This window comes from Coregonus clupeaformis, chromosome 28, assembly GCF_020615455.1.
Source record: "Coregonus clupeaformis isolate EN_2021a chromosome 28, ASM2061545v1, whole genome shotgun sequence".
NCBI lineage: Eukaryota > Metazoa > Chordata > Actinopteri > Salmoniformes > Salmonidae > Coregonus > Coregonus clupeaformis.
In genome coordinates, this window is record NC_059219.1 from 29,680,826 (window position 1) to 29,708,384 (window position 27,559).

The 27,559-nt window shown below is 44.2% G+C and overlaps 1 protein-coding gene across 4 annotated transcripts; it reads left to right on the forward strand.

The window, feature by feature from the left end:
• The first annotated feature begins 1,332 nt into the window (after positions 1–1,332).
• LOC121580056 (zinc finger protein 135) lies at positions 1,333–27,188 on the forward strand. Of its 4 annotated transcripts, XM_045208841.1 has the most exons (13): positions 1,333–1,398; positions 1,560–1,992; positions 11,870–12,072; positions 12,222–12,314; positions 12,439–12,534; positions 12,641–12,751; positions 12,915–13,044; positions 16,617–16,819; positions 16,910–16,990; positions 17,456–17,551; positions 17,641–17,751; positions 17,924–18,044; positions 18,333–20,344. In XM_045208841.1, the coding sequence occupies exons 2-13, from the start codon at positions 1,980–1,982 to the stop codon at positions 20,072–20,074; spliced, it is 3,000 nt and encodes a 999-aa protein (XP_045064776.1). In that variant the 5' UTR covers positions 1,333–1,398; positions 1,560–1,979; the 3' UTR covers positions 20,075–20,344. The 4 variants fall into 4 exon arrangements, with proteins under 4 accessions (XP_045064776.1, XP_045064775.1, XP_045064774.1 ...); XM_045208840.1 differs by lacking the exons at positions 1,333–1,398; positions 1,560–1,992; positions 16,910–16,990; ... (2 more) ...; positions 17,924–18,044; positions 18,333–20,344 and adding exons at positions 11,390–11,551; positions 21,552–21,632; positions 22,041–22,136; ... (1 more) ...; positions 22,507–22,627; positions 22,878–27,188; XM_045208839.1 differs by lacking the exons at positions 1,333–1,398; positions 1,560–1,992 and adding an exon at positions 11,390–11,551.
• The last annotated feature ends 371 nt before the right edge of the window (positions 27,189–27,559 follow it).

Genomic DNA, 27,559 nt, shown 5'->3' on the forward strand with positions numbered 1-27,559 from the left:
TCTTCATATGGAACTTGAGGAGTGAATGAGGAAGACTTGAAATCCAATGTTTCTTCCTTCAGGCAGAGGACTTGTCATGATGACACGTAAATACTATAGACCAGGGTCCGGCTGTCTAGTGTCGCAAGGGCCGCCTACGGGCACTAAATTCTGTCACTACCATTCGCACACACACGCGGATGCACGCGCACATTTTAGAAACTCTTACTTGTTTGATATTTGTGTTAGATCTAAATGGGGACATAACTTTTTTTTAAAGGAGTTGTAGTCCCCTATCCATTCATAACCTGCCCTGAGCCTCTTCAAGCACCATGCTGTCATCTCAAAACGTGTCTGTGCTGTTTCGCTAACATTTCCAGCTAAATATTTATCATAAATGTTATCAAATGGATTGTGAATCAATATCCAGCGTAATATCCAGGAATATGAGGAGGATATTTGGCTGTGATGTGAATTAGAAGTGCGTCTGAGAGCCTGAGAGGACTGTCTGTGATTCATATGCTTTGATTCATCTGACCTTTTGTTTATGGCACAAGGACAGCATTGTGTGACCGGTCCACTGTCACTCAGTCACATAGTGTGTGTGTGTGTGTGTGTGTGTGTGTGTGTGTGTGTGTGTGTGTGTGTGTGTGTGTGTGTGTGTGTGTGTGTGTGTGTGTGTGTGTGTGTGTGTGTGTGTGTGTGTGTGTGTGTGTGTGTGTGTGGGTGTGTGGGTGTGTGGGTGCAAGCGAGAAAGAGTATCTGTGAGATTTTGTGACAACAAAAGTTGCTCGGTGAGAGTGCACAGAGTGGTTGGTAGCAAATATGAGTCAGACAACATGGAGGAGGATGAACGTACAACTCATGTGACAAATCACTCACTTGTTACTCTAAGCAAGGTTTTGATCAGGCACACACAAGGTTACTTAACGAAGGACATTTTGTCTGTGTCTGTGTAGGACGTTAGGAGCCATCAAGGGAGGTGGTACGAAACTCGTGGAGAACAAGAAAAACAATGTGTCAAATGTAATTAAAAGAAAAGGGAGATAGCTCTAAATTTAACAAGACTATATGTAGACACTTTTTTTATATATTAGTGTCCATCTTGCAATATTGGACAGTATTGATACTGCTTGTTTTTTATTACATGAATAAATAAACCACAATAAAAATTCTGGTCATTTTTAATCTCACTGATGAGTTGTCAACAGCATTGTCATATCACAGGTGTCCTGAATCATCAGACTGTTGGACCATTTGCATATGAAGACACTTTGCATTGGCAGCACATGCTTCAGTGGTCTTAAAGTGTTTATAGCCCTGTGAGTTAAACAATTGTCCTTATAGAAGCAACACAACATAAGACAGAAATTACTTTTATCTTGATAACTATCTTGGTCCTTGCATTTCACACAAATGGTATGTTTGGAATTACTTCAGTAATTAACCTTAAAACATTCGAATTTAATATCATTATCCTAATTTAAACAGAAAGTCTTTATTCTAATATTTGTATTTGAACTAAAACAGGTTTAATCTAAATCAAAGACGGCAAATTCATATTTTTCTATCTCTTCCAGGCTGTGCAGGGGACATTTTATTGACCCAGACTCCTGCAGTTGTCATGGTCCAGTCTGGAGAGTCTGCCACGATCAGCTGTAAAGCCAGTATTGCCATTGATGATGACTTAGCCTGGTACCATCAGAAACCTGGAGAAGCTCCTAAATTCATCATTAACTTTGAAACAGGTTTTACTTCAGGTCGATATCATGGAACTGGATATGATATTGATTTCACTTTGACCATCAGTGGAGTTCAAGCTGAAGATGCAGGAGATTACTACTGTCAGCAGCATGAAGCTACTCCGTTCACACAGTGATACAGAGCCATACAAAAACCTCCCTCAGCTGAAGAGGAAGTTATCTAAATCTGCTTGCTGGGGACTTTCACAAATGTTGTGTTGAAATACAATATTAACATTTATCATCACAAGGAATATCATGACAAATACAGGTAAGGTCAAGGCCCAATTTTTATATAATATCAGTTAACAGGTCATATTTTAGTCATTTAGCAGACGCTCTTATCCAGAGCGAATTACAGTTAGTGAGTGCATAAATTTTTTCATACTGGTCCCCCGTGGGAATCAAACCCACAAACCTGGCGTTGCAAGCGCCATGCTCTACCAACTGAGCTACGCGGGACTACGTGTTTGTGTGTGTGTTTAGGCCTATTTAGGTAAGGTTGATTCAGACAGAATGCAGACAATTAGCACTGACAGAGCAAGTGTGCATAGTGTACAAACCATCCAGACATTTGTGTAGGCCTAAAATGTATATGTGTATTCAAGAGTAGGCCTACCCTGCGCTATAGGTTTTACATCGTTTTCTTAGTCTACGCGTCATTTTCCTGCACGCTAGGTGGCGGTAATGCTGCCAGCTTCTATGCCACCCCAAAAAACTTCAGGTTGGAAGTTTAGAATACTTTCTGATTGACGGCAACAACATTAGCTGGATCACTGAGGTATAATAAGAACTGGGGACTGCGTCCAAGATGTCCGGCCGTTGTTTTCAAAGTAATCTACTGTCATTCACTATACCAATTCATGAACCGTCTATACGGGTTGCATCCAGTTTACATGGACCAACTGCAGGAGGTTGGTGGCACCTTAATTGGGGAGGACAGGCTCGTGGTAATGGCTGGAGCGGAATTAGTGGAATGGTGTCAAATACATCAAACACATAGTTTCCATGTGTTTGATGTCATTCCATTGACTCCGTTCCAGCCATTATTATGAGCCGCCTCCCCTCAGCAGCCTCCACTGGGTCACCAACATCACATGCACGACCAGCGACGACGTCATCATGTCATCCAAAAACATAGCAGACATTGGATGAATATAAAATGTTAATGATCTTGTTTGAGTGGTAAGGATAAAGTAACCGACTGTAGACGAAAGTCGAGGAGTGAAGTCGGGGAGATGCATCTGCTACAGCCTAAAATCGGACACTGGTTTTCCAACAGCAAGGCTCAGTGCAGTGTTGGCATTGTTTATAAAAGTTTTTCTTTGTAATGTCGAAATAAACATGTCTCCAACCCCCATATCACACACTCACAAACTGTAAATATATGTGTGTACATTGTACTATCAATTGGGGAGAGAGAGCCTCAAATATCACATTTATTTGTACATATCCACTGCATACATATGAATATGGGGGACCACAGGGGGCCTCTTGGCAGCGTGCAAAGTTGCTTCCTGTTTAGTCATGTCTTTGGTCCCATTCGCGTGGGTCAAACAAAAACATTAATGATTGGTTGACAAATAGTGCCTCCCACATTGCAGGCAATGGCTGCAAGTTGCAGCTGGTGATGAGCAACTGCAGAAAATTTAAGTCGACCGCAACTTCATGGCCTTTGATTACATGATTACATGTAAGTGCAACTCGAAAAAATGTATCCGCTCGAACGCGCCCAGTATCTTCGGCTGTGAGTGACAATTATTAGAATAATTCAATGAATGTTTTGTGCATAAAGGTGATGATGAAAGTGTCTTATTAGGAATGTTCAAATCTGACATCTCTATGTGGCCTTGTATGGAAATTGTCTTTCTGGGCCGGGTGTCAGTTAAACTGCAGTACCGAAGCAAAGCTGTAGGGGCAGTCGAAACCGTGCTTATAGACCGGAACCCTGGCTGCATGAGCTGGATCCTATTTTGCCTTCAAAATAAAAGTCTGCGATAAAACGCTATGCGTATGTATTTATTTGACCTTGGAACATGTTTTAAAACCCAAATGTAATGCAAATGTGTGCTTCATTCTATAGCTAGGGGACTGTTGATATCACCAGGAGTGATAAGTATAAAGGTTTCTTTATCTTTTGTCTTTTACGCGGCTGCTACTCTGTTAATTATTTATGCATAGTCACTTTAACTCTACCCACATGTACATATTACCTCAACTACCTCAACTAGCCGGTGCCCCCGCACATTGACTCTGCACCGGTACCCCCCTGTATATATAGCCTCCCTACTGTTATTTTATTTTACTTCTGCTCTTTTTTTCTCAACACTTTTTTGTTGTTGTTTTATTTTACTTTTTTTATAGAAAAAATTAATGCATTGTTGGTTAAGGGCTGTAAGTAAGCATTTCACTGTAATGTCTACACCTGTTGTATTCGGCGCATGTGGCCAATACAATTTGATTTGATTTGATTTAGTACTGTCTTTTTGCTAGCTAGGGCCATCTACTTTAAGTGCCTGTCTTCCAGTGGTGGCTCCTCAGAGGAGGAAGGGGAGGACAATCCTCCTCAGTGAATTTCAGAAAAATAGAAATAGCAAATAATTTAAAAAGTTACCCTTTTTAGACAAAACTATACTAAATATATTAATGTCACCAAATAATTGATTTAAAAAACAGTGTCTAGCAATGAAGGTCTACAGTAGCCACAACAGCACTCTGTAGGTTAGCACCATGGTGTAGCCAGATGATAGCTAGTTTCGGTCCTACTCTGAGTATATTGACTTCCATAGAAAACCTAGGAGGCTCATGGTTCTCACCCCCTTCCATAGACTTACACAGTAATTATGACAACTTCCGGAGGGCGTCCTCCAACCTATCAGAACTCTAGCAGCATGAACTGACATGTTGTCTACCCAATCAAAGGATCAGAGAATTAATCTAGTACTGAAAGCATGAACTACAGCTAGCTAGCACTGCATTGCATAAAATATGTTGAAAGAGAGAGAAAGACAATAGTTAAACAGTTTTGAACAAATTCATTTCTTAAAAAATGAAGGAGAAGCAAGAGAGTGCGCGAAATAGAGAGAGAGGGAGATAGCTATATTTAGTTGTATTTTTTTTCACTTTCACTTTCACTTACTTAGCTAGCCAATGCAGCTAGCTAGTTTAGCCTACTCAAACACCCAACACAAACAGAGAGGGATGCTATGTTAGCTAGCTGGCTATGGCTATCCAGCATTGGAACTCTTCCAAGTCAAGGTAAGCTTTTGGTTTTATTAATTTATTGCCACTGGGGCCCACCGGTGTAACTGCTAAACTGCTTGCTGTACACTGTACTGCATGATTGTAGCGGGTTTACTAACATGTTAGTTCTAGTAGCTATATTGATTATGACGTTAGCTAATATGGTGACAACGATGTAGGCTGTGTGTAGCGGTTAGCAGTTTTGATATGAAGGTTTGTCTTGGAAAGGTTTTTTCACCTGGTCACAGACAGCTGATGTGTTGTGCACTGAAGTCCATAAGCAAAGGGAAAAGGTGAGAGGAGAGCGCGTAGATGCGTTAAGGAATTATACAACGATCATCAAAGCTATCATGCTGTTTGTATGTGGCTGCTATGAAAGTGAACAGTGTTTGCGGAGTTCTTTGAGGAAGGCTCCACACCACTCTCACTTGAGTGTCTTACCTAGTTATTTTCAGAGGATCTCATTTTGCTCATTTGAAGCTTAGGCAACAGTGCCTTCAGGAAAGTATTCAGACCCCTTGACATTTTCCACATTTTCTTAGGTTACAGCCTTATTCCATGTTATATATAATCATTTTGCACCTTTTTTACCCCTATGAACCATATTAAATCATTTTTTTTCTCTCATCAATCTACACACAATACCCAATAAAAACAAGCAAAAACAGGTTTGTTTAAATTTTTATAAAACATTTAAAACAGAACTATCACATTTATATAGGTATTCAGACCCTTTACACAGTACTTTGTTGAAGCACCTTTGGCAGAAACTACAGCCTCGAGTCTTCTTGGGTATGACGCTATAAGCTTGGCACACCTGTATTTGGGGAGTTTCTCCCATTCTTCTCTGCAGATCCTCTCATGCTCTGTCAGGTTGGATGGGGAGCGTTGCTGCACAGCTGTTTTCAAGTCTCTCCAGAGATGTTAGATCGGGTCTGGGCTCTGGCTGGGCCACTTAAATACATTCAGAGACTTGTCCTGTTGGAAGGTGAACCTTCGCCCGAGTTAATCTTTCTCTCGAGCCTGACTAGTCTCCCAGTCCCTGCCTCTGAACCCCCCCCCCCCACAGCATGATGCTGCCACCACCATGCTTCACCGCTTGGCATTCTGGCCAAAGAGTTGAATCTTGGTTTCATCAGACCAGAGAATCTTGTTTCTCATGGTCTGAGAGTCTTTAGGTGCATTTTGGCAAACTCCAGGTGGGCTGTCGTGCCTTTTACTGAGGAGTGGAATCCGTCTGGCCACTTTACCATAAAGGCCTGATTGGTGGAGTGCTGCAGAGATGGTTGTCCTTCTGGAAGGTTCTCCCATCTCCACAGAGGAACTCTAGAGCTCTGTCAGAGTGACCATCGGGTTCTTGGTCACCTCCCTGACTAAGGCCCTTATCCCCCGATTGCTCAGTTTGGCCTGGCGGCCAGCTCTAAGAAGAGTCTTGGTGGTTCCAAACTTCTTCCATTTAAGAATGATGGAGGCCACTGTGTTCTTGCGGACCTTCAATGCTGCAGAACATTTTTGGTACCCTTCTCCAGATCTGTGCCTCGACACAATCCTGTCTCAGAGGTCTACGGACAATTCCTTCAACCTCATGGCTTGGTTTCTGTTCTGACATGCACTGTCAACTGTGGGACCTTATATTGACAGGTGTGTGCCTTTCCAAATCATGTACAATCAATTGATTTTACCACAGGTGGACTCCAATCAAGTTGTAGAAACATCTCAATGATGATCAATGAAAACAGGATGCATCTGAGATCAATTTCGAGTCTCATAGCAAAGGGTCTGAATACTTATATGAATAAGGTATTTCAGTTTTTCATTTTTCATGAATTTGCTAAAATTGTTTTTGCTTTGTCATTAATGGGTGTTGTGTGTAGATTGCTGAGGATTTAATTTTTTTAAATCCATTTTAGAATAAGGCTGTAACGTAACAAAATGTTGAAAAAAGTCTAGGGGTCTGAATACTTTCCGAAGGCACTGTATGTGTTTTCTATCCCTCCTGGGCTTTACAAATGTTCCCCACCCATTGGCTGCAACCCTTCTAATTTAGTGTACGCTTTGCGCACAACCCATGTGGAAATCCTGGTCTCTGGCAACATTTGGAACTGTCGCTCTTCGGTCAAGAACGGCAAGTTAATCTCAGCCTATGCTGCCCTTCAGTCCCTTGACTTTTTGGCCCTGACGGAGACATGGATCACCCCAGAGAACACTGCTACTCAAGCTGCTCTCTCTTCATCTGACTACGTTTTCCGAGAGCATCTGGTCATCGCGGTGGTGGCACAGGGCTACTCATTTCTCATAAGTCCATCTCTTCATTTTGAATTTCATGCTGTTTTGTCACTTGTCCACTCAAGCTTAACATTGTTGTCATCTATCGCCCACCATGTGAACTTTGAACATTTGTCAATGTGCTTGACACCTTGATAAGCTCATTACATGACAATTGCTCACTTCTCTTCGTACCTGGCGACCTCCCGACGTATGCATGTGAATAATTATTTGTATAGATTTTTTTTACAGATTTTTTTTAGGGGATGTCACGTCTCCTCCCGTTGCTCCCCTCCGGCGCTCTGATTTGCCGGTCTACTGAGCCACCGGTCTGAGCGCACCACCTCTGCAAACACAGGAATGGAAACCCAACGCACCCTAATCACCTCCAGTGCACCTGCACCTCATCATCTCATCACCACTACTATATAGCCCTGGACTGTTCATTCATTTTTGTATGTAATTGTTAGCGTTGTGTCGTTTACTCGCGCTTTGTTATTCTCTTTCTCATTGCTAAGTAAACATTTACCTTGTTCATTCCTGCGTTTGCGTCCTGCCTCTTCGTATCCTCAGTACTCGTCACAGAATTACACACCACTCACGAAAATGGATGCAGCAGGTAATCCTCCTGGAGTTTCCCAATGCCTCGACCACCACCAGCAGCAGCTTGCCCAGTTGAACACCACCATGCAGGAAGTGCTCCAAACGCTGCATAATCTGCCCAGCGCTCCGGTTCCACCTCAGGGAGCAGCGAGTGCACCCAGTCCACCTGTTCCCATTCTATCACCCACTTTTGAGGGAACCCTCGCCCTACCGGAGCACTATGATGGAAAAACTACTAAATGTAGCGGCTTCCTGCTACAGGTTTCACTTTATCTGGCCTGGGGCATATCCATCTGACCAACCCAGGATAGCACTGGTGATTTCGCTACTGAAAGGAAAGGCGCTGGATTGGGCCATGGCAGTCTGGGAAGGAGATGAGGCCGTGGCCGCTTCCCTACTCCACCTTCCTCGCTTGGTTCAGGGTGGTGTTTGATCATCCCACGGAGGGAAAGGACGGGGGTGAGCGTCTCCTCAAACTACAACAGGGAGAGGTGCCCGCGTCCGAGTACGCTCTGAGCTTTCGCACGGTGGCGGCGTCTTCCGGCTGGAATGAGCGTGCTCTGCGCACAGCCTTCAGGAAAGGCTTACGGGAGGACAACAAGACGGAACTTGCATGTTGGAGATGGACCTTGATACCCTCATCGCCACGTCCATCCGTCTTGAAGACATGTTGAGAGACAGACGGCGTTCCCAACACCTCCCGGAGCCTCGACGCTCACCCCATCTGAGCTATGGAAGTCACCCTGCCTCCGAGTCCTCACCCATGGAGGTGGGCAGCACCCCCTACACCACCACGGACCACAGATCTCCTGGTGGCTCCCAATATAGGCGGTGTGACTCCCGTAGCCGCTCCGTGAGTGTTACGTCATCTCCTATCACAAAACCATTGTTTTTAGTTCCCATAACGGTGACTGGTTATTCCTTCTCTTCCATTTCCACTGAAATGATAGATTCCGGATCAGCAGGGAACCTTATAGATAGGGAGCTGGTCTCTGAATGGGGGTTTCCCACCGTGCCACTGCCTTCTCCGCTACACGTCACCTTGCTGGACAATAAACCACTTGGATCAGGCACCGTTAGTGCACGTCACTCTCCCCATCACCATCACCATTCCCACACTACGAGGAGCTGTCATTCCACATCGTCACGTCACCCCTTCACCGGATCGTCTTGGGATTGCCCTGGCTCAGACTACACAACCCCACCATCAATTGGATCACCAAGAGGATCACAGCCTGGTCCACCTCATGCCGGAACTATGGAGTTGGAGACAGGGAGCTGTTGGCGGTGGTCCTCGCTCTAGAGGAATGGAGACACTGGCTGGAGGGAGTAGTCCATCCATTCCGGATTCTTACTGACCACCGGAATTTGGAGCACATACGGGCAGCGAAACGGATGAACTCTCGTCAAGCCAGGTGGGCCCAATTTCTTACTCGCTTTCAATTCATTCTGTCCTACCGCCCAGGATCCCAGAATATGAAAACCGACGCACTCTCCAGGATGCACCATACCGGAGAAAGGAAGGATCTGGGGGGTCCTATCCTGCCCCGTCTCTCATCGTTGCACCTGTCGTTTGGGATGTGGACGAAGACATCCGCCGGGCGGATCAGGAGGACCCAGCGCCTGCCAACGCCCCTCCGGGTTGACCCAGCGTGCATGTACCCATCAGTGTCCGTAACCACATGCTGATCTGGGCACACACCACCCTTACGGCAGGGCACTCCGGTATTACGCGCACCCTGCATTCTCTAGCACAAAAATACTGGTGGCCCACCTTGGCTTCTGATGTCTCTCGCTATGTCAACTCCTGTTCCATTTGTGCCCAAACGAAGACACCTCGGAACGCCCCGGCACGCAAACTAGTTCCTCTACCAGTACCTCAGCGACCTTGGTCACACCTGTCCATAGACTTTGTCACCGACCTCCCACGTTCTGACGGCTTCACCACAGTCATGGTGGTAGTAGATTGGTTCTCAAAATCATGCAGTTTTTTGCCACTAACTGGTCTTCCTTCTGCTCTCCAGGTCGCTGAGGTCCTGTTCCAACAGGTCTTCCGGCACTATGGACTTCCGGAGGACATCGTCTCAGATCGTGGCCCCCAATTCACCTCCCGAGTGTGGAAAGCTTTCCTGGAGAAGATCGGGGCCATGGCCAGCCTCACTTCCGAGTATAGGCCTTAGTCAAATGGGCAGGTGGAGCGCATGAACCAGGAGCTGGGGAGGTTTCTTTGTTGCCACTGTCAGGACTGGCAGGGTGAGTGGGCAAGGTTTCTTCCCTGGGCAGAATATGCCCAGAACTCCCTCATTCACTCCTCCACGGGGCCAACTCCCTTCCAATGCGTCCTAGGGTACCAACCGGCCCTGGCCCCTTGGACACACAGCCAGAACGATGCGCCCGCTGTCGACTAGTAGTTCTGCATGGCCGGACAGCTCCGGGACGCCGCCCATGTCCGTCTCCAGAGGGCCATTCATCGGCAGAAGGACCAAGCTGACCGCCACCGCAGTGAGGCTCCCATATTCCAGCCTCATACTCAACCTCGAAAAGATGGAGCTGTTCTTCCACCTCTTCATCACGGTTGACAACTCCACGGTTTCCCCCTTCCAGTGTGAAAATCACCTTGGTGTGACCCTGGACAACACCCTGTCGTTCTCTGCAAACATCAAAGCAGTGACTCGCTCCTGCAGGTTAATGCTCTACAACATATGTAGAGTACAACCCTACCTCACACAGGAAGCAGTGCAGGTCCTAATCCAGGCACTTGTCATCTCCTGTCTGGACTACTGCAACTCGCTGTTGGCTTCCCTCTTGTGCCATCAAACCCCTGCAACTTACCCAAAACACTGCAGCCAGCCTGGTGTTCAACCTTCCCAAGTTCTCCCATGTTACCCCACCCCTCCACACACTCCACTGGTGTCAAAGCTCGCATCCACTACAAGACCATGGTACTGCCCCTCCGTACCTTCAGGATATGCTCAAACCCTACACCCCAACCTGAGCACTCCGTTCCGCCACTTCTGGTCTCTTGGCCCTTTCACCCCTACGGGACAGCAACTCCCACTCAGCCTAGTCCAAGCTCTTCTCTGTCCTGGCACTCCAATGGTGGAACCAGCTTCCCCCTGAAGCTAGAACAGCAGAGTCCCTGCCTATCTTCCGAAAAACATCTGAAACCCTAACTCTTCAATTAGTATTTTTAATAACCCCCCCCCCTTATTTAAATAATCCCCCCTTAAAAGCCTTTTGTGAACTAACACTCGCACTTGACCCCCCTTTAGTGAGGAAAAATGTACTTACTATGACTGTGATATGTGGTCCCACCTGGCTATATTAAGATGAATGCTCTAACTGTAAATCGCTCTGGATAAGAGTGTCTGCTAAATGACTAAAATGTAAATATGACAAATATGTATCATTGTTAATGTTCAGACAATTATTGTTCATACATCATGAATAAACACAGGCTAATTACTTTTCTACTATTACGTGCAGAACTTTTATTTTGAAACTTTCCTAAACTGTGACCCGGAAGTACTTTTTTAGTGTTGCTGATGAGACACTAATTACTTTCTGGATGCACCGTTGTAGTTGCCATTTCCACATGTATTTATTTTATTGCATGTTGATGACAGCTGTATGCTGTTAGATTTTTTGTTTATTAGCCTTACATACATTTGATAACTTTTCTATCATGAACAAACGAGTCAAAACTACTGCCAGTACGGGTAGGGGTTGTTTGTAAAAGTAACGTTAGGTAGCTGTTTTTTCGTTTGTTTCTTACAGTTTATGCTATTAACCCTGGCTAACGTTAGTTGGAGTAGCTCAAATTCTTACTAGTATAGCTAACTACATTCATTTCATGTTCATATCATGTTGGCTTTCTTTCTAAATCTAGCTAGCTAGTTAGCTATTGCTGCTAAATATAGTAAAGCCAAAGATTATAACTCTCATCTGTGGTATAGCCTTGATATTGTAGTCGAATATGATTTTTTTTTTTAATGCAACTACAGCCTAACATTTTTTTGTTCTCTCTCTTTCCATAGGCCCCCCACTTCCTCTCTCGTCTTTGCGACTCTTGGTTTCTCCCCTGCGGCTGATGTATTCATTTGTGTGGCATGTGGTGAATCAACGAAATGTGATGCACTATGGGAAGGTCGAGGAGTTTGTAACTGTGGTGACTGAAGCAGTTCCAAAGTTGCTGAGTTACAAACAGAGGGCTCAACTCATCCTGGGCCTGAGAGCCAGGGTGAGTGACATGTTGTGTGGTCATGGGAGGGGTAGTTGATTATGCTTTGATTGACACGTTTGTGTCAATGCCAGTAGAAACTAGATGTGTGTAAGGTAGGCGGGGAAGTTTCAAGTTTACTCAATATCTCCATGATTCCCCTTATTTAGATGATCTTGGAGATGTTCCGCAAGGATTGTCCACCTAACCCTCAGGCCATCCAACGTCTCCTGGGAAAGATGAACATCAGTGCGTCCACAGGGGTAAGAATATTTTTCTCTCTCCTGCATACATTCAAAGGGTGTAACAGCTACTCATTTTAATTGCTTAATTCAGATAACCAGATAAGTTATACTTGTATCAAATTATTCACATTCTGTGTTACAGCAGCAAGATGCGGAAGTGGAGGAGTCGCAGGCTAACTTTGTGGCACTGGTCCAAACCCTTCTAAAAAATCCTTATGAGAGGAAGCACTTCTTCCAGGTTTGACATTCTTCCTCTCTCTCCCTTTCGTCTGACTTGCTTTAAGTGGCTCGTCATTCAGGTATCTTTCCTCTCATAGACACTGTCACTCTTTCCTTCCCTGTAGGAGGAGTTCCATACACAGTATGGCTCTAAGTATGACACAGCACTGCAGGCCCTTGTGGGAGGCTTGGTCTTCAGACTGGAACAACTGCTATCTGTGCCAGATCTCTCCCAGGTAATAAACGTGTACATGACAAGTCTATAACTAGCAGTTCACTGATCATACCTAATTTTGTCATTATTAGATAACAATTTATGTCAACACATGCCATATTATTGTCTTTACACGCTAAGCCACCTCCCTTTTGCTGATCTTAGGTTCTTCCTCTCATTTTCAGATAGCATCTATGATCAGTGCTGCCCCCTCTGACCTGGAGGAGTGTGGGCAGTCTGTGTCTGACCCTGAGCAGCTGAAGATCCTCCTCCAGCACCAGAACCAGCTAAATAAAACCCAGTTCAACAAAAATGGTAGGCTTGAAAACTTGGGAGTCTCTACTTAAATCATTATCTGTTATCCTCCCTGTGTATTTACAGTAGATTTATAAACAGCTAAACAAAGAACATTACAAGTTTTATTTTTGACATCTATAATTAAAGGTACAATGTGTAGAAATCGCTCAGCCATTACCTGGTTGGTAAAACGCATAGTTTCAGTTAGTGACAAAACATGCAATTTAGAGAATTGCTGTACAATATAAACCGCTATGAAATATATTTTCAATAATCATAAATATCATATTTTTAGCTGTATGAATTTAGTTTACAAAACCTTAAATAAAAAGATGCAAAAGCTAAACATAAGGACAGAAGGCATAGAAATAGCATGCTTAGAACCAATATACCACTTTTCAGACTTGCTTACAACGCGAAAGACAGATCTATAACTCATATTTCTATGTAACTTTGGTCGGGTCGCGCACAAAGCTGCATACAGGACCTTTCAGTTCATTACGAACCATTTAATGCTTTTAAAAAAAAATAGGAATGTAAATAAAAAGCCTAGTCTTTTTAATTTGCAGAATATACTTAAATGTAATGTACTTAAATATTTTTTGTATATTTTATTTTTTCTCAGTACCTCTCACTTCCTCTGTGGGTGACTGTGTGCTGTCTTCGCTGTCCTTCCGCCTCGCCTGTGGAATGCCATCAATGGAGCCAGATTTTGACGAGCCATCAGAATCATTAGAAGCCACTCTAAGCGTCATGAACCCTGCCTCCTTCAGTGACTTGGAGGATCTGGGATTGATGTCAGATGACTCACCCCATGCTGGAGAAGATAGTACTGTGGAGAGAGAAGAGGATGCCAGGGGTAACGGAGGTGGGGCGAGAACTGCAGTGCGTGACAGTGAAGAAGAGAATGCACTGCCAGAGAGCGCTGTGGTCTTCTCTAGTCCTCAAGGTGTTAGCGGACTGGTGGGAGGGACACCATCAAAAGGTGCACCAACAGTAAGGAGTATGCTGCAAACAGAGGGACACCAACAGCTTGTATCACGGATGATGAGTAGTTCCTTCAACAAAGCCTCTCCTTCACAGATAGTCAAATTAGTCATCCCTGCCACGGTCACCAATGGGAACCAACCGGTTAACCCACCAGTTGAAGTAGCGAGTGTCCACCAGTGGGTCTCCCATATTGTAAGTAACTCTATCTCACTCCCTTCCTTGCCACCCCTTCCACAAAACAATGATGTAGACAAGGAGATCTGGTCAGGTGACACATGTCTTGGAAGCAGTGTGGTAATTGGGGGTCAGGAAACAGAAGCCAATCTCTTTGAGAAGGCTGTTATCCGAAGGAGACGGGCACCCAAGCCACAAAGAATAACGGTACCCTCGAAAAGGAAAATCCCTGAGGCAACCATCGTTTGCCAGGAGTGTGGGAAGAGTTTTGTCTATCTGTCTCAGCTTGAAAATCACCTCCGCATTCACACAGGAGAGAAACCTTTCAAGTGCACTGAGTGTGGCAGGGCCTTCAGGTCCTTAGGATACATGACCACTCATATGAAAAATCACTCTGAAGCACGGCCATTTAAGTGTGAAGAGTGTGACAAGGGCTTTCGGAAAAAGGCTGACCTGAAGAAGCATCAGCTCATCCACACGGGTGCGAAACCACACAAATGCACCATCTGCGGAAAGGGCTTCAGCCAAGCATTCTATTGCAGAATACACATTGAGTCTCATGCAAGTGAAAATAACTTTCCCTGCACTCATTGTCCGAAGAGATTCCCAACCCAATACAAGCTGTCTGTCCACGAGCGCTGGCACACCATGGAGCGCCCGTTCATCTGTGAGCAGTGTGGGATGCGCTTCTTTCATCCCAGTGGGCTGAAGAGGCACATGGGCTATCACATTGGGAACCGCCCGTTTCTGTGTGCCCAGTGTGGAAAGACTTTTGTTTATGAGTTTGACCTGAAGAAACACCAAAGGGACCATGGCCCCAAGCCCAAGATCCCATGCCCTGTCTGCCAGAAGGTGTTTGGCAGCAACGGACTCATTAAGGCCCACATGTTTACGCACACCTCTGTAAAACCTTACAGATGTGACATATGTGACAAGACCTTTAAACAGAGCAGCAGCTTGAGCAGTCACAAACGGCTGCACACGGGTGAACGCCCTTACCACTGCGACGTGTGTGGGAAGACATACAAGCTGAATCAGCACCTGAAGGAACACATAATTATCCACCACACGGATGAGGGGCACCCCTGTGACCAGTGTGGAAAGGTCTTCAAGTTACCACGTCTTCTAAAGGCGCATGAGCGGTTGCACTCAGGAGAGCGATCTGAGCAGACTAGAAAATACAGTCACACCAGCCGTCGCAGGAGAAATTCCTCCAAAAGGAGTTGATTTTCTGCACAGTGGCTGCCCTCCACGCACACAATAACTGGGATGCTAGTTTTATTGTTCTGACACAAGTTTAACTTTGTCACAATGCCATTAACTGTAATCATGTCCTCATTTTTTGTTGTAAACTTGACAATTTTGGACCATAATCCAGGATTCCCTAGGCTGAACATTGACAAATGGTAGAATTAATTCATGCAGAAACAAACATATATCCTGTTAGATAACAATTAATGATTGTGTCATCAAAACATATTTGTTTGTGATGTTTTTGGGGGGATAGGTTATTGAAATTCCAATGACATACGATTTAATACAAATTGATAGCTACTCACTTATTTCTCTTTTTGAGAGTAGTCAATGATTGCCGGATGCCTTTACTAAAAAATATGCACAACATTTTATGTTGGATAAAGGCAAATAAAGTCAAAAATGTGTGCCACTATTCACTTGTTTTGATATTTTATTTTAAAACATTCACAGCAAGGGAAACCAAATGTATGCCCGAATGGTCCTGTGCGATGACTTTTTATAATACATTTAAAGTATTCATTAAGCCACAAAATACAGATTAATACTCATCCAAATATATATACAGAAAAATTATCAAATTCATGTTTTTACCTAAAATGTAATTTCAGGAAACAAGAGCAGACCCATTCAATTGCGGCTCTTATTCCAGCACGATAGGTGGCGGTAATGATGCTATGCTGCCAATCTTGTTAATATTCTGGTCAAAACTCTGTTCTGGTTCCGTTTCCTTCTGTCGTTATTGCCATTTTCACACAAGTGTCAGTGAGTTGGTGATAGCTATCTAGCATGCTACGCTAGTTACCTTCACTGTTAGATTTCTGCTTAGCGTACATATTTGTTAACATTCCGGTATGGACAAACGAGTCAAGAAGACTACAGCCAGTACGAGTAGGTTACATTATGACACTTGCTACCCATGTATTAGCAATCTAACCAATTTTACAAATGTGAACCTGGCTACAGAGCCAAGTAACTGCAGTGCGGAGTGCTAGCTAGCTAGCTACATTATCTTCAATGGATAGCTTATTGTAAAGATAATGTGCATTTCGGCTTGCCTTCTAAATTAAGTTTGCTAGCTAGTTAGCCATGTTGCTGAAGGTATTTGTTGCTAAAGGACCTAGAGGATGAAGCCACACAACCTAACATTTTGTTCTATCGTCCTGCTATAGGACCCCCACTTCCTCTCTCCTCTTTGCGACTCTTGGTTTCTCCCCTGCGGCTGATGTATTCATTTGTGTGGCATGTGGTGAATCAACGCAATGTGATGCACTATGGGAAGGTCGAGGAGTTTGTAACTGTGGTGACTGAAGCTGTTCCAAAGTTGATGAGTTACAAACAGAGGGCTCAACTCATCCTGGGCCTGAGAGCAAGGGTGAGTGACATGATGTGTGGTGATGGGAGGGGTGGTTTTGACACATTGTGTATTAGAAAAATCATTAACAATTTTGTCCCATTATTTTAGATGATCTTGGAGTTGTTCCGCAAGGACCCACCCAACCCTCAGGACATCCAATGTCTCCTGGAAAAGATGAATATGTTGGGGGTAAGAATATTTATCTCTCGTGTGGAAATTCTTCCCCATACCAACGAACAACTCACACCTGTAACACATCATATTCAAGAATGACTGTCAATACCATTAACCCAGAAAAACCAAGGCTGAGGGTAAAATATGCGCAGTAGTCTGATTTGTAAATAGCCTTTAGCTCTGCAGTGTACAGATCTAAGGGGACTGGATAGGTTTAAACGGCATACAAGTGTTAACACCTTCCAGTGAGGTTGCGGGAGCTTTCTGCCATATGTCTTGCTTTGCTGTCACCCATCTGATTCCTTAGATATGCAAACTACAAACATGGTTGTGGTAAGAGATAAAAGTTGTTTTCAGCCTGGTCTTATGACTTCTACAACCGTCACCCATACACTCAATACCCCTCTTTTTAGTAACATGTAATTCTGATGACCGAAGTGGCTGTACTTTGTATCAAATTATTCTCAATCTGTGTTACAGCAGCAAGATGCAGAAGTGGAGGAGTCGCAGGCTAACTTTGTGGCGCTGGTCCAAACCCTGCTGAAAAACCCTTATGAGAGGAAGCACTTCTTCCAGGTTCGGCAGGCTTTCTCCATTTCCTCTCACACTGTCCACTTTGTCATGTCATAGACACTGACTTTAACTTTTTCTTTCCTTCCCTGTAGGAGGAGTTCCATACACAGTATGGTTCCAAGTATGACACAGCACTGCAGGCCCTTGTGGGAGGCTTGGTTCTCAGACTGGAACGACTGCTATCTGTGCCAGATCTCTCCCAGGTAATGAACTTGTACACAACAAGTCTATAACGAACAATTCACCAATCATATCTAATGTTGACATTGTTAGACAATTATATATATGTGTCAACACATTCCATAGTATTGTTTCTGCCACACGCTCTAAGAAACCCCCTTGTTGCTGATCTTAGCTTCTAACTCTCCTTCTCAGATAGCCTCCATTATCAGTGCTGCCCCCTCTGACCTGGAGGAGTGTGGACAGTCTGTGTCTGACCCTGAGCACCTGAAGATCCTCCTCCAGCACCAGAACCTGCAAAATAAGATTCAGTTTGGTAGGGTTACTTTAATTATTATCTCTTCTCCATGTTAATGTTTAGTGGAATTATCACATTAGAATTATCAACAGCTAAACAAAGAACAATGTAGTTTTCCATTTTTGAGTAACTGCCATGGTTCTCTATTGATAACTTTGAACCAGCTGTATTTACAGGAATTTGAATTATTTTTAAGTGGTATTAATCTAAACATCCCCAATACTTGGCTTTCAAATTCAACCAATAAGAATGTGGTTGAATATAAAATACTCATAGATTTTTTTTGTATTTGTCCCTTTTTCTCAGTACCTGTCACGTCCTCTGTAGGGGACTGTGTGCTGTCCTCGCTGTCCTTCCGCTTAGCCTGTGGAATGCAGTTCATGCAGACAGATTTTGTCGAGCCAGCAGAATCATTAGAAGCCGCTCTAAGCATCATGAGCCCTGCCTCCTTCAGTGACTTGGAGGATCTGGGAATAATATCAGATGAGTCGGACAATGCTGGAGCAGTAACTACTGTGGAGAGAGAAGAGCAGAATGCCAGGGATAACGGAGGTGGGGTGAAAAATTCAGTGATCGACAGTGAAGAACACAGTGCACTGCCAAAGAATGACGTAGTCTCACCTACTCCTCAAAGTGTTAGCAGGCCAGTGGGAGGGGCACCAACACTAGAGAGCATGCTTCCAACAGAGAGACACAAAGAGCTTGTAACACTGATGAATACTTTCATCACCGTAGCTTCTCCTTCACATAGTGTCATCCCTGCCACGGTCACCAATGGGAACCAACCAGATAACCAGCCGGTCGAGCTAGCGAGTGTCCACCAGTGGGTCTCCCATATTGCAAGTAACTCTATCTCGCTCCCTTCCTTGCCACCCCTTCCACAAAACAATGATGTAGACAAGGAGATCCGGTCAGGTAACACATGTCTTGGAAGCAGTGTGGTAATTGGGGGTCAGGAAACAGAAGCCAATCTCTTTGAGAAGGCTGTTCTCCGAAGGAGACGGGCGCCCAAGCCACAAAGAATAACGGTACCCTCGAAAAGGAAAATCCCTGAGGCAACCATCATTTGCCAGGAGTGTGGGAAGAGTTTTGTCTATCTGTCTCAGCTTGAAAATCACCTCCGCATTCACACAGGAGAGAAACCTTTTAAGTGCATTGAGTGTGGCAGGGCCTTCAGGTCTTTAGGATACATGACCAATCATATGAAAAATCACTCTGAAGCACGGCCATTTAAGTGTGATGAGTGTGACAAGGGCTTTCGGAAAAAGGCTGACCTGAAGAAGCATGAGCCCATCCACATGGGTGCGAAACCACACAAATGCACCATCTGCGGAAAGGGCTTCACCCAAGCATTCTATTGCAGAATACACATTGAGTCTCATGCAAGTGAAAATAACTTTCCCTGCACTCATTGTCAGAAGAGATTCCCAACCCAATACAAGCTGTCTGTCCACGAGCGCTGGCACACCATGGAGCGCCCGTTCATCTGTGAGCATTGTGGAATGCGCTTCTTTCATCCCAGTGGGCTGAAGAGGCACATGGGCTATCACATTGGGAACCGCCCGTTTCTGTGTGCCCAGTGTGGAAGGACTTTTGTTTATGAATTTGACCTGAAGAAACACCAAAGGGACCATGGCCCCAAGCCCAAGATCCCATGCCCTGTCTGCCAGAAGGTGTTTGGCAGCAACGGACTCATTAAGGCCCACATGTTTACGCACACCTCTGTAAAACCTTACAGATGTGACATATGTGACAAGACCTTTAAACAGAGCAGCAGCTTGAGCAGTCACAAACGGCTGCACACGGGTGAACGCCCTTACCACTGCGACGTGTGTGGGAAGACATACAAGCTGAATCAGCACCTGAAGGAGCACATAATTATCCACCACACGGAGGAGGGGCACCCCTGTGACCAGTGTGGAAAGGTCTTCAAGTTACCACGTCTTCTAAAGGCGCATGAGCGGTTGCACTCAGGAGAGCGATCTGAGCAGACAAGGAAATACAGTCACACCAGCCGTCGCAGGAGACATTCCTCCAAAAGGAGTTGATTTTCTGCACAGTGGCTGCCCTCCACACTCACAATGACTGGGATACTCTTTTTTTTTTGTCCTGACAAATTGCCATTAGCTGTAATCATATTCCTCATTTTTAGTTGTAGACATTAGATTTTGGACCATTTCGGACCATAATTCAGGATTCCCTAAATAGACTGAACACTGAAAAATGGTATAATGTCTGGCTTAATTAATGCAGCAACAAACATGTATCCTGTTAGATAACAATTCATGATTGTGTCATTAAAACATATCTGTTTGTGATGCATTTTTTGGGATAGGTTATTGAAATTCCAATGACATAAGATGTGGTTTGATAGCTACTCAATTATTTATATTTTTGAGAGTAGTCAATGATTGCCGGATGCCTTTACTAAAAAATATGCACAACATATAAAGTCAAAATTGTGTGGCACTACTCACTTGTTTTGCTATTTTAGTTGAAAACATTCACAGCAAAGGAAACCAAATGTATTCTAAAATGGTCCTGTGCGTTGACTTTTTATAATACATTTTAATTGTTAATTAAGCCACAAAAGTTCATTAAGCCACAAAATAAAGTGTCATACTCATCCAAATATATATACAGAAAAATGATTAAATTCATTTTTTTACCTAAAATGTAATTTCAAGAAGAGAGAGTAGACCCATTTAATTGCGGCTCTTATTCCAGCACGGTAGGTGGCGGTAATGATGTTATGCTGCCTATCTTGCTCTTAATTGTCTGCTGTTCTGTTTTTGGTTCCGTTACCATCTGTCGTTGTCGCCATTTTTCGTCATTGCATGTTGATGATAACTATCCATCATGCTACTAGTTACCTTTAATGTTAGATTTCTGCTTAGCATACATATCTGGTAACATTCCGGCATGGACAAACGAGTCAAGAAGACTACAGCCAGTACGGGTAGGTTACATTATGACACTTGCTACCCATGTATTAGCAATCTAACCAATTTTACAAATGTGAACCTGGCAACAGACCCAAGTCACTGCAGTGCAGAGCTAGCTAGCGACTTTATCTTCAATTGATAGCTAAGTGTAAAGCTAATGTCCATTTCATCTTGCCTTCTAAATTAAGTTTGCTAGCTAGTTAGCCATGTTGATGGAGGTATTTGTTGCTAAAGGACCTATAGGATGAAGCCACACAACCTAACATTTTGTTCTATCGTCCTGCTATAGGACCCCCACTTCCTCTCTCGTCTTTGCGACTATTGGTTTCTCCCCTGCGGCTGATGTATTCATTTGTATGGCATGTGGTGAATCAACGCAATGTGATGCACTATGGGAAGGTCGCGGAGTTTGTAACTGTGGTGACTGAAGCTGTTCCAAAGTTGATGAGTTACAAACAGAGGGCTCAACTCATCCTGGGCTTGAGAGCAAGGGTGAGTGACATGATGTGTGGCCATGGGAGGGGTGGTTTTGACACAGTGTATTAGAAAAATCGTATACAATTGTGTCCCATTATTTTAGATGATCTTGGAGTTGTTCCGCAAGGACCCACCCAACCCTCAGGACATCCAACGTCTCCTGGAAAATATGAACATTTTGGGGGTAAGAATATTTATCTCCTGTGTGGCAGTGTGGAAATTCCGCCCCATACCGACACACAAACTCACAACACACCTGTTCCACAACGTACTAAAGGATTACTGTCAATACCATTCGCGGACGACTACTTAAAAGAGAGTAACATTTGCACCCTAGTCTGATTTGAAAATAGCCTTTAGCTCTGTAGTGTACAGATCTGAGGGGACTGGATAAGTGCAAACGACATTGGATTCCTTACATCTGCAAAGTGCAAACACAGATGGGGTAAGAGATAAAAGTTGTTTTCAGCCTGGTCTTATGACTTCTACAACCGTCACCCATACACTCAATACCCCTCTTTTTAGTAACATGTAATTCTGATGACCGAAGTGGCTGTACTTTATATCAAATTATTCTCAATCTGTGTTACAGCAGCAAGATGCAGAAGTGGAGGAGTCGCAGGCTAACTTTGTGGCGCTGGTCCAAACCCTGCTGAAAAACCCTTATGAGAGGAAGCACTTCTTCCAGGTTCGGCAGGCTTTCTCCATTTCCTCTCACACTGTCCACTTTGTCATGTCATAGACACTGACTTTAACTTTTTCTTTCCTTCCCTGTAGGAGGAGTTCCATACACAGTATGGTTCCAAGTATGACACAGCACTGCAGGCCCTTGTGGGAGGCTTGGTTCTCAGACTGGAACGACTGCTATCTGTGCCAGATCTCTCCCAGGTAATGAACTTGTACACAACAAGTCTATAATGAACAATTCACCAATCATATCTAATGTTGACATTGTTAGACAATTATATATGTGTCAACACATTCCATAGTATTGTTTCTGCCACACCCTCTAAGAAACCCCCTTGTTGCTGATCTTAGCTTCTAACTCTCTTTCTCAGATAGCATCCATTATCAGTGCTGCCCCCTCTGACCTGGAGGAGTGTGGACAGTCTGTGTCTGACCCTGAGCACCTGAAGATCCTCCTCCAGCACCAGAACCTGCAAAATAAGATTCAGTTTGGTAGGGTTACTTTAATTATGATCTCTTATCCTCCCTGTTAATGTTAAGTAGAATTATCATCAGCTAAACAAAGAACAATGTAGTTTTCCCCAAACTGTCATGGTTCACTCTATTGATAACTTTGAACCAGCTGTATTTACAGGAACGTAAAATAGTTTTTCAATGGTATTAATGTAAACATGCTCATTCCTCGGCTTTCACATTCAACCAATCAGAATGTCATTTTTCTATATTTGTCCCTTTTTTTCAGTACCTGTCACTTCCTCTGTGGGTGACTGTGTGCTGTCTTCGCTGTCCTTCCGCCTCGCCTGTGGAATGCCATCAATGGAGCCAGATTTTGACAAGCCACCAGAATCATTAGAAGCCGCTCTAAGCATCATGAACCCTGCCTCATTCAGTGACTTGGAGGATCTGGGAATGATGTCAGATGACTCACCCCATGCTGGAGAAGATAGTACTGTGGAGAGAGAAGAGGATGCCAGGGGTAACGGAGGTGGGGCGAGAACTGCAGTGCGTGACAGTGAAGAAGAGAATGCACTGCCAGAGAGCGCTGTGGTCTTCTCTAGTCCTCAAGGTGTTAGCGGACTGGTGGGAGGGACACCATCAAAAGGTGCACCAACAGTAAGGAGTATGCTGCAAACAATGAGACAGCAACAGCTTGTATCACTGATGAATACTTCCATCACCGAAGACTCTCCTTCACAGATAGTCATCCCTGCCACTGATAACCAGCCGGTCGAGCTAACGAGTGTCGACCAGTGGGTCTCCCAAATTGCAAGTTACACATTATCGCTCCATTCCTTGCCACCCCTTCCACAAAATGATAATTTGGACAAGGAGATGGAGTCGGCCGACACAGGTCTTGGAAGCAGTGTGGTGATCGGGGGTCAGGAAACAGAGGTCGATCTCTTTGAGAGGTCCATAATCCAAAGGAAGAGGGTGCAAAAGCCACTACGAGTAGCGTGCTCGAAAAAGAGAAACCCTGCAACCAACTCCTGCCAAGAGTGCGGGAAGCGTTTTCTGTCTCGGGGACGGCTGGAGGATCACCTCCGCATACACACCGGAGAGAAACCTTTCAAGTGCACTGATTGTAACAGGTTCTTCCGGACATTGGCACTCCTGACCAACCATATGAAAATTCACTCTGACGTGCGGCCCTTTAGCTGCGACGAGTGCGGCAAGTGCTTTCGAAGAAAGGTTGGCCTTCAGAATCACCATCGCGTCCACACGGATGTGAGACCATACAAATGCACCATCTGTGGAAAGGGTTTCACCCAATCACAGTACTGCAAAAGACACATGGATTGTCATACAAGTGAGAATACCTATTTCTGCACTCATTGTCCAAAGAGTTTTCCAACCCAATTCCAGCTGTCCGCCCACCAGCGCTGGCACACCATGGACCGCCCGTACGCCTGTGAGCAGTGTGGGTTGCGCTTCTTTATGCCAAGCTTGTTAAAGAGACACATGGGCTATCACATCGGGAACCGCCAGTTCCTCTGTGCCCAGTGCGGAAGAACCTTTGTCTATGAGTTCGACCTAAAGAGACACCAAAAAGACCATGACCCCAGTCCCAAACTCCCCTGCCCCGTCTGCCAGAAGACGTTTGGCAACAACAGCCTACTCCAGGCCCACATACGCAGGCACTCTTCAGAGAAACCTTATAGATGTGACATATGCGACAAGACCTTTAAAGACAGCGGGGGCCTGCGCATACACAAGCGGGGGCTGCACTCGAACGAACGCCCTTACAGCTGCGATGAGTGTGGGAAGACTTACAAACTACACACGCACCTGAGGGAGCACAAGTTTAAACACACGGGCGAGGGCCACACCTGTGGCCAGTGTGGAAAAGCCTTCAGGTACCTGCGTCTCCTGAAGGCGCACGAGCGGTTGCACTCCGAGCCATCTGAGCTCACACGGAGAAACAATCACACCAGCCGTCGAAGGAGACATTCTTCCAAAAGGAGTTGATTTTTTCACATCTGCACACCCTTTACTGTGGCTATAGTATTAAACTTTGTCACAGTTCCATGTCATTAGCTGTACGGGCATTATGTCGGACAGCCCAGCCTCCAATTGTATGCAAGGTTTCCTCTGTGTTATCTTAGGAATGCTGCATTATCTCACCATCCCCCATTCTGTCACATCGCTGTGGTGCAGAGGTGCGACGTGATGGGGGATGGTGAGATGATTGACCTGAACAGAGAAGAGGGGCTCTGCTATTCAGGACTGCTGCTCACTGAGTTTAGCTTCCTCCCTCTATGGTCCTCCCCCTCTGAACAGACATACTGGGACTCTACAGGCCCTTACTACATGATACACAGCATATCCAGTATAGAAGGCTTTCCCAACTGGCGGGCCGAATTTAGTTTTATTTGTGTTCTAAAAAATAAGTGGGTTTTTTTTTGTTTAATTTTCATTGTTGGACGTAAGACTGTAAAAATACCAGGAAGTCAGCTCCAAGGGATTTTAATTTTGGAAATCTGTTCCCAAGTATTCCCACGCATAATAGAGAGATGTGATGTATACAAATAATAATTACGAATAATTGATTGGATTTATAGCACTTTTCTACCAACTGAGGTACTCAAAGCTTTATATAGTAGGGGAGAAATTCACCTCATCCACCATCAATGTGTAGCACCCACCTCAGTGATGCATGGGGACCATTTTTGTGGCAGAACTCTCACCACATCAGCTATCAGGTGGAGGTGAGGAGTGATGTATGCCAATTAGGAATGAAGGGGATGATTAGGTGGCCATGATGGAATGTGGCCAGGTTGGAAATGTAGCCATGACACCGGGGTGAACACCCCTACTCTTACAATAAACCCCATGGGATTTTGAATGAACACACAGTCAGGACACCCGCTTTAATGTCCCATCCGAAAGATGTCACCCTACTACGCAGGACAATGTTCCCAAATGTAATCAAGGTATGAAAAAAAAAAAAAAAAGTTGGCACTCACTAACTGTAAGTCGCTCTGGAAAAGAGCGTCTGCTAAATGACTAAAATGTAAATGTTTGAAATGATTGTTTTAGTCAAATATATCTGTTTAGTAAATTTGCAGTCCAAAAATTGGCCGGTGGCAGAATCTAGTTGATGATCCCTGCAGTAAGGGTCTGAAGTCATTTCAAATCATGGGATGTCATACATAGTCTGTTTTGGAGGGGGTACCAGCATTGCACATAGTCTTAAAACAGGTTATGCAGCTGAAGGCTCCCAGAAAACCTGTGGATCTGCAATTCATAAAGTAAATCTGTGGAATTATGTTCAGTGAGGTGTGTTAGGTAAACCAGTAAAACAACCTCCACTGACAGGTAAAGGATGCTCTCGAGAACGTGCTTTTAATATTTTGTCTTGGATCAGGATTGTGGGTCAATTACAGTTCAATTCAGGAACTTCCTAATAGAAAATAATTAATTGATATATAATTGACTCCAGCCCTGATTTGGGTACAGTCTCATGGCTTCTCCTGCAGTGTAATTGACTCCAACCCTGATTTGGGTACAGTCTCATGGCTTCTCGTGCAGTGTAAGCACCAGAGGGATTCAGATTCAGTGTGTAATAGTCACATGTGCAGGGTTGCAGGTGTAACTGCGGGGTACAGTGAAAATCTTAGGGTCCGAACTCCAACAGAGTGTAGTTCTTCAATTTGTGCTGCTTCTATCACAATGTTCTTGCTAAATTAAAAAGCTTGTAGGCTACATTGATTTGTGTTGTTTATTTTGGACATAAAACAGTCCAAATAAGTACGTGCCACACATTTCCTGTTGTGCAACATTTCTTTCCTGTAACTGCCTTTTAAACCTTGAGAGAGAGTTTTTTTCTCTCCAGATGCATCATTACCCTTCTTGGAGGCACATCGGAAATTTGTGAACATATGTGTTATGGCTATGCTGGAGTTGTCATTGATGTTTTTTTTTTATTAATCATGACATTTATCAGGTGGATGTTAGTTTGCCTCATCAGTCTTTTGATATCAACAACATTTTGTGGTAAGCAATACACTTAAGTTAATATTGTTTTAATAGTTATAGCTAACCAGATTGCAACAGATGTCTAATTTTTCTGTGTGAAATCTTGGATCACTCCAAAAAAATTAATTACAGACTTATCTATTTTGGAATGTATTTCACACATTTCTCTGGCAAACAATAGTCAACAAAACTACAGTTGCAGTCATCAAAACTAAGAAAACCTGTGCAAGCACACATTTGTTATTCTGGAAACATCTACCTGTGAGGGAAATCTAATAGGCTAGGTCATCCATTCTTTATGCATGGCGAAAAAGAGCTACTGTACTGCTATGCAGGTCCGACTGAATTCCAGCCGTCTTTGTGAAAATGTTTCTTTGTTCTACATGAATACGTTATTTTTCAGAATTGAACAGATTACATTTTGATCTTGTTGAATGTTGTTCTCTTACCACACTCCATTTTTGGTTTAATCTCATGTCATTCCTCATGCCTTGTGGTCCTAAGAGAAAGAGCAGTGAGTCTGATTTCAAAATAAATGCCTAAGTATTTATGACTAATAAATAACACTACTACACATGACTTAAATGGTCACATGCATTCATTTTACAGTTTAGTGATTTTGCAGACGCTCTTATCCAGAGCGACTTACATGAGCAATTAGGGTTAAGTGCCTTGCTTAAGGGCACATCGACAGATTTTTCACCTAGTCGGCTCTGGGTTTAGAACCAGCGACCATTCGGTTACTGGCACAACGCTCTTACCCACTAAGCTACCTGCGGCCCATTCCTTTTACGAATATTAACAAAAGGTTTCAATTAAATCAACAGTAGGCTTAAGCCATGTTGGCCAACAAACACGCATCCTTTCATTGCTTTTGTTTAGGCTGTGTCAAATAGGTGAGCGGCTGCTGTTGTGGTTTTTGTCATGAAACAACACCCGTACTTATAT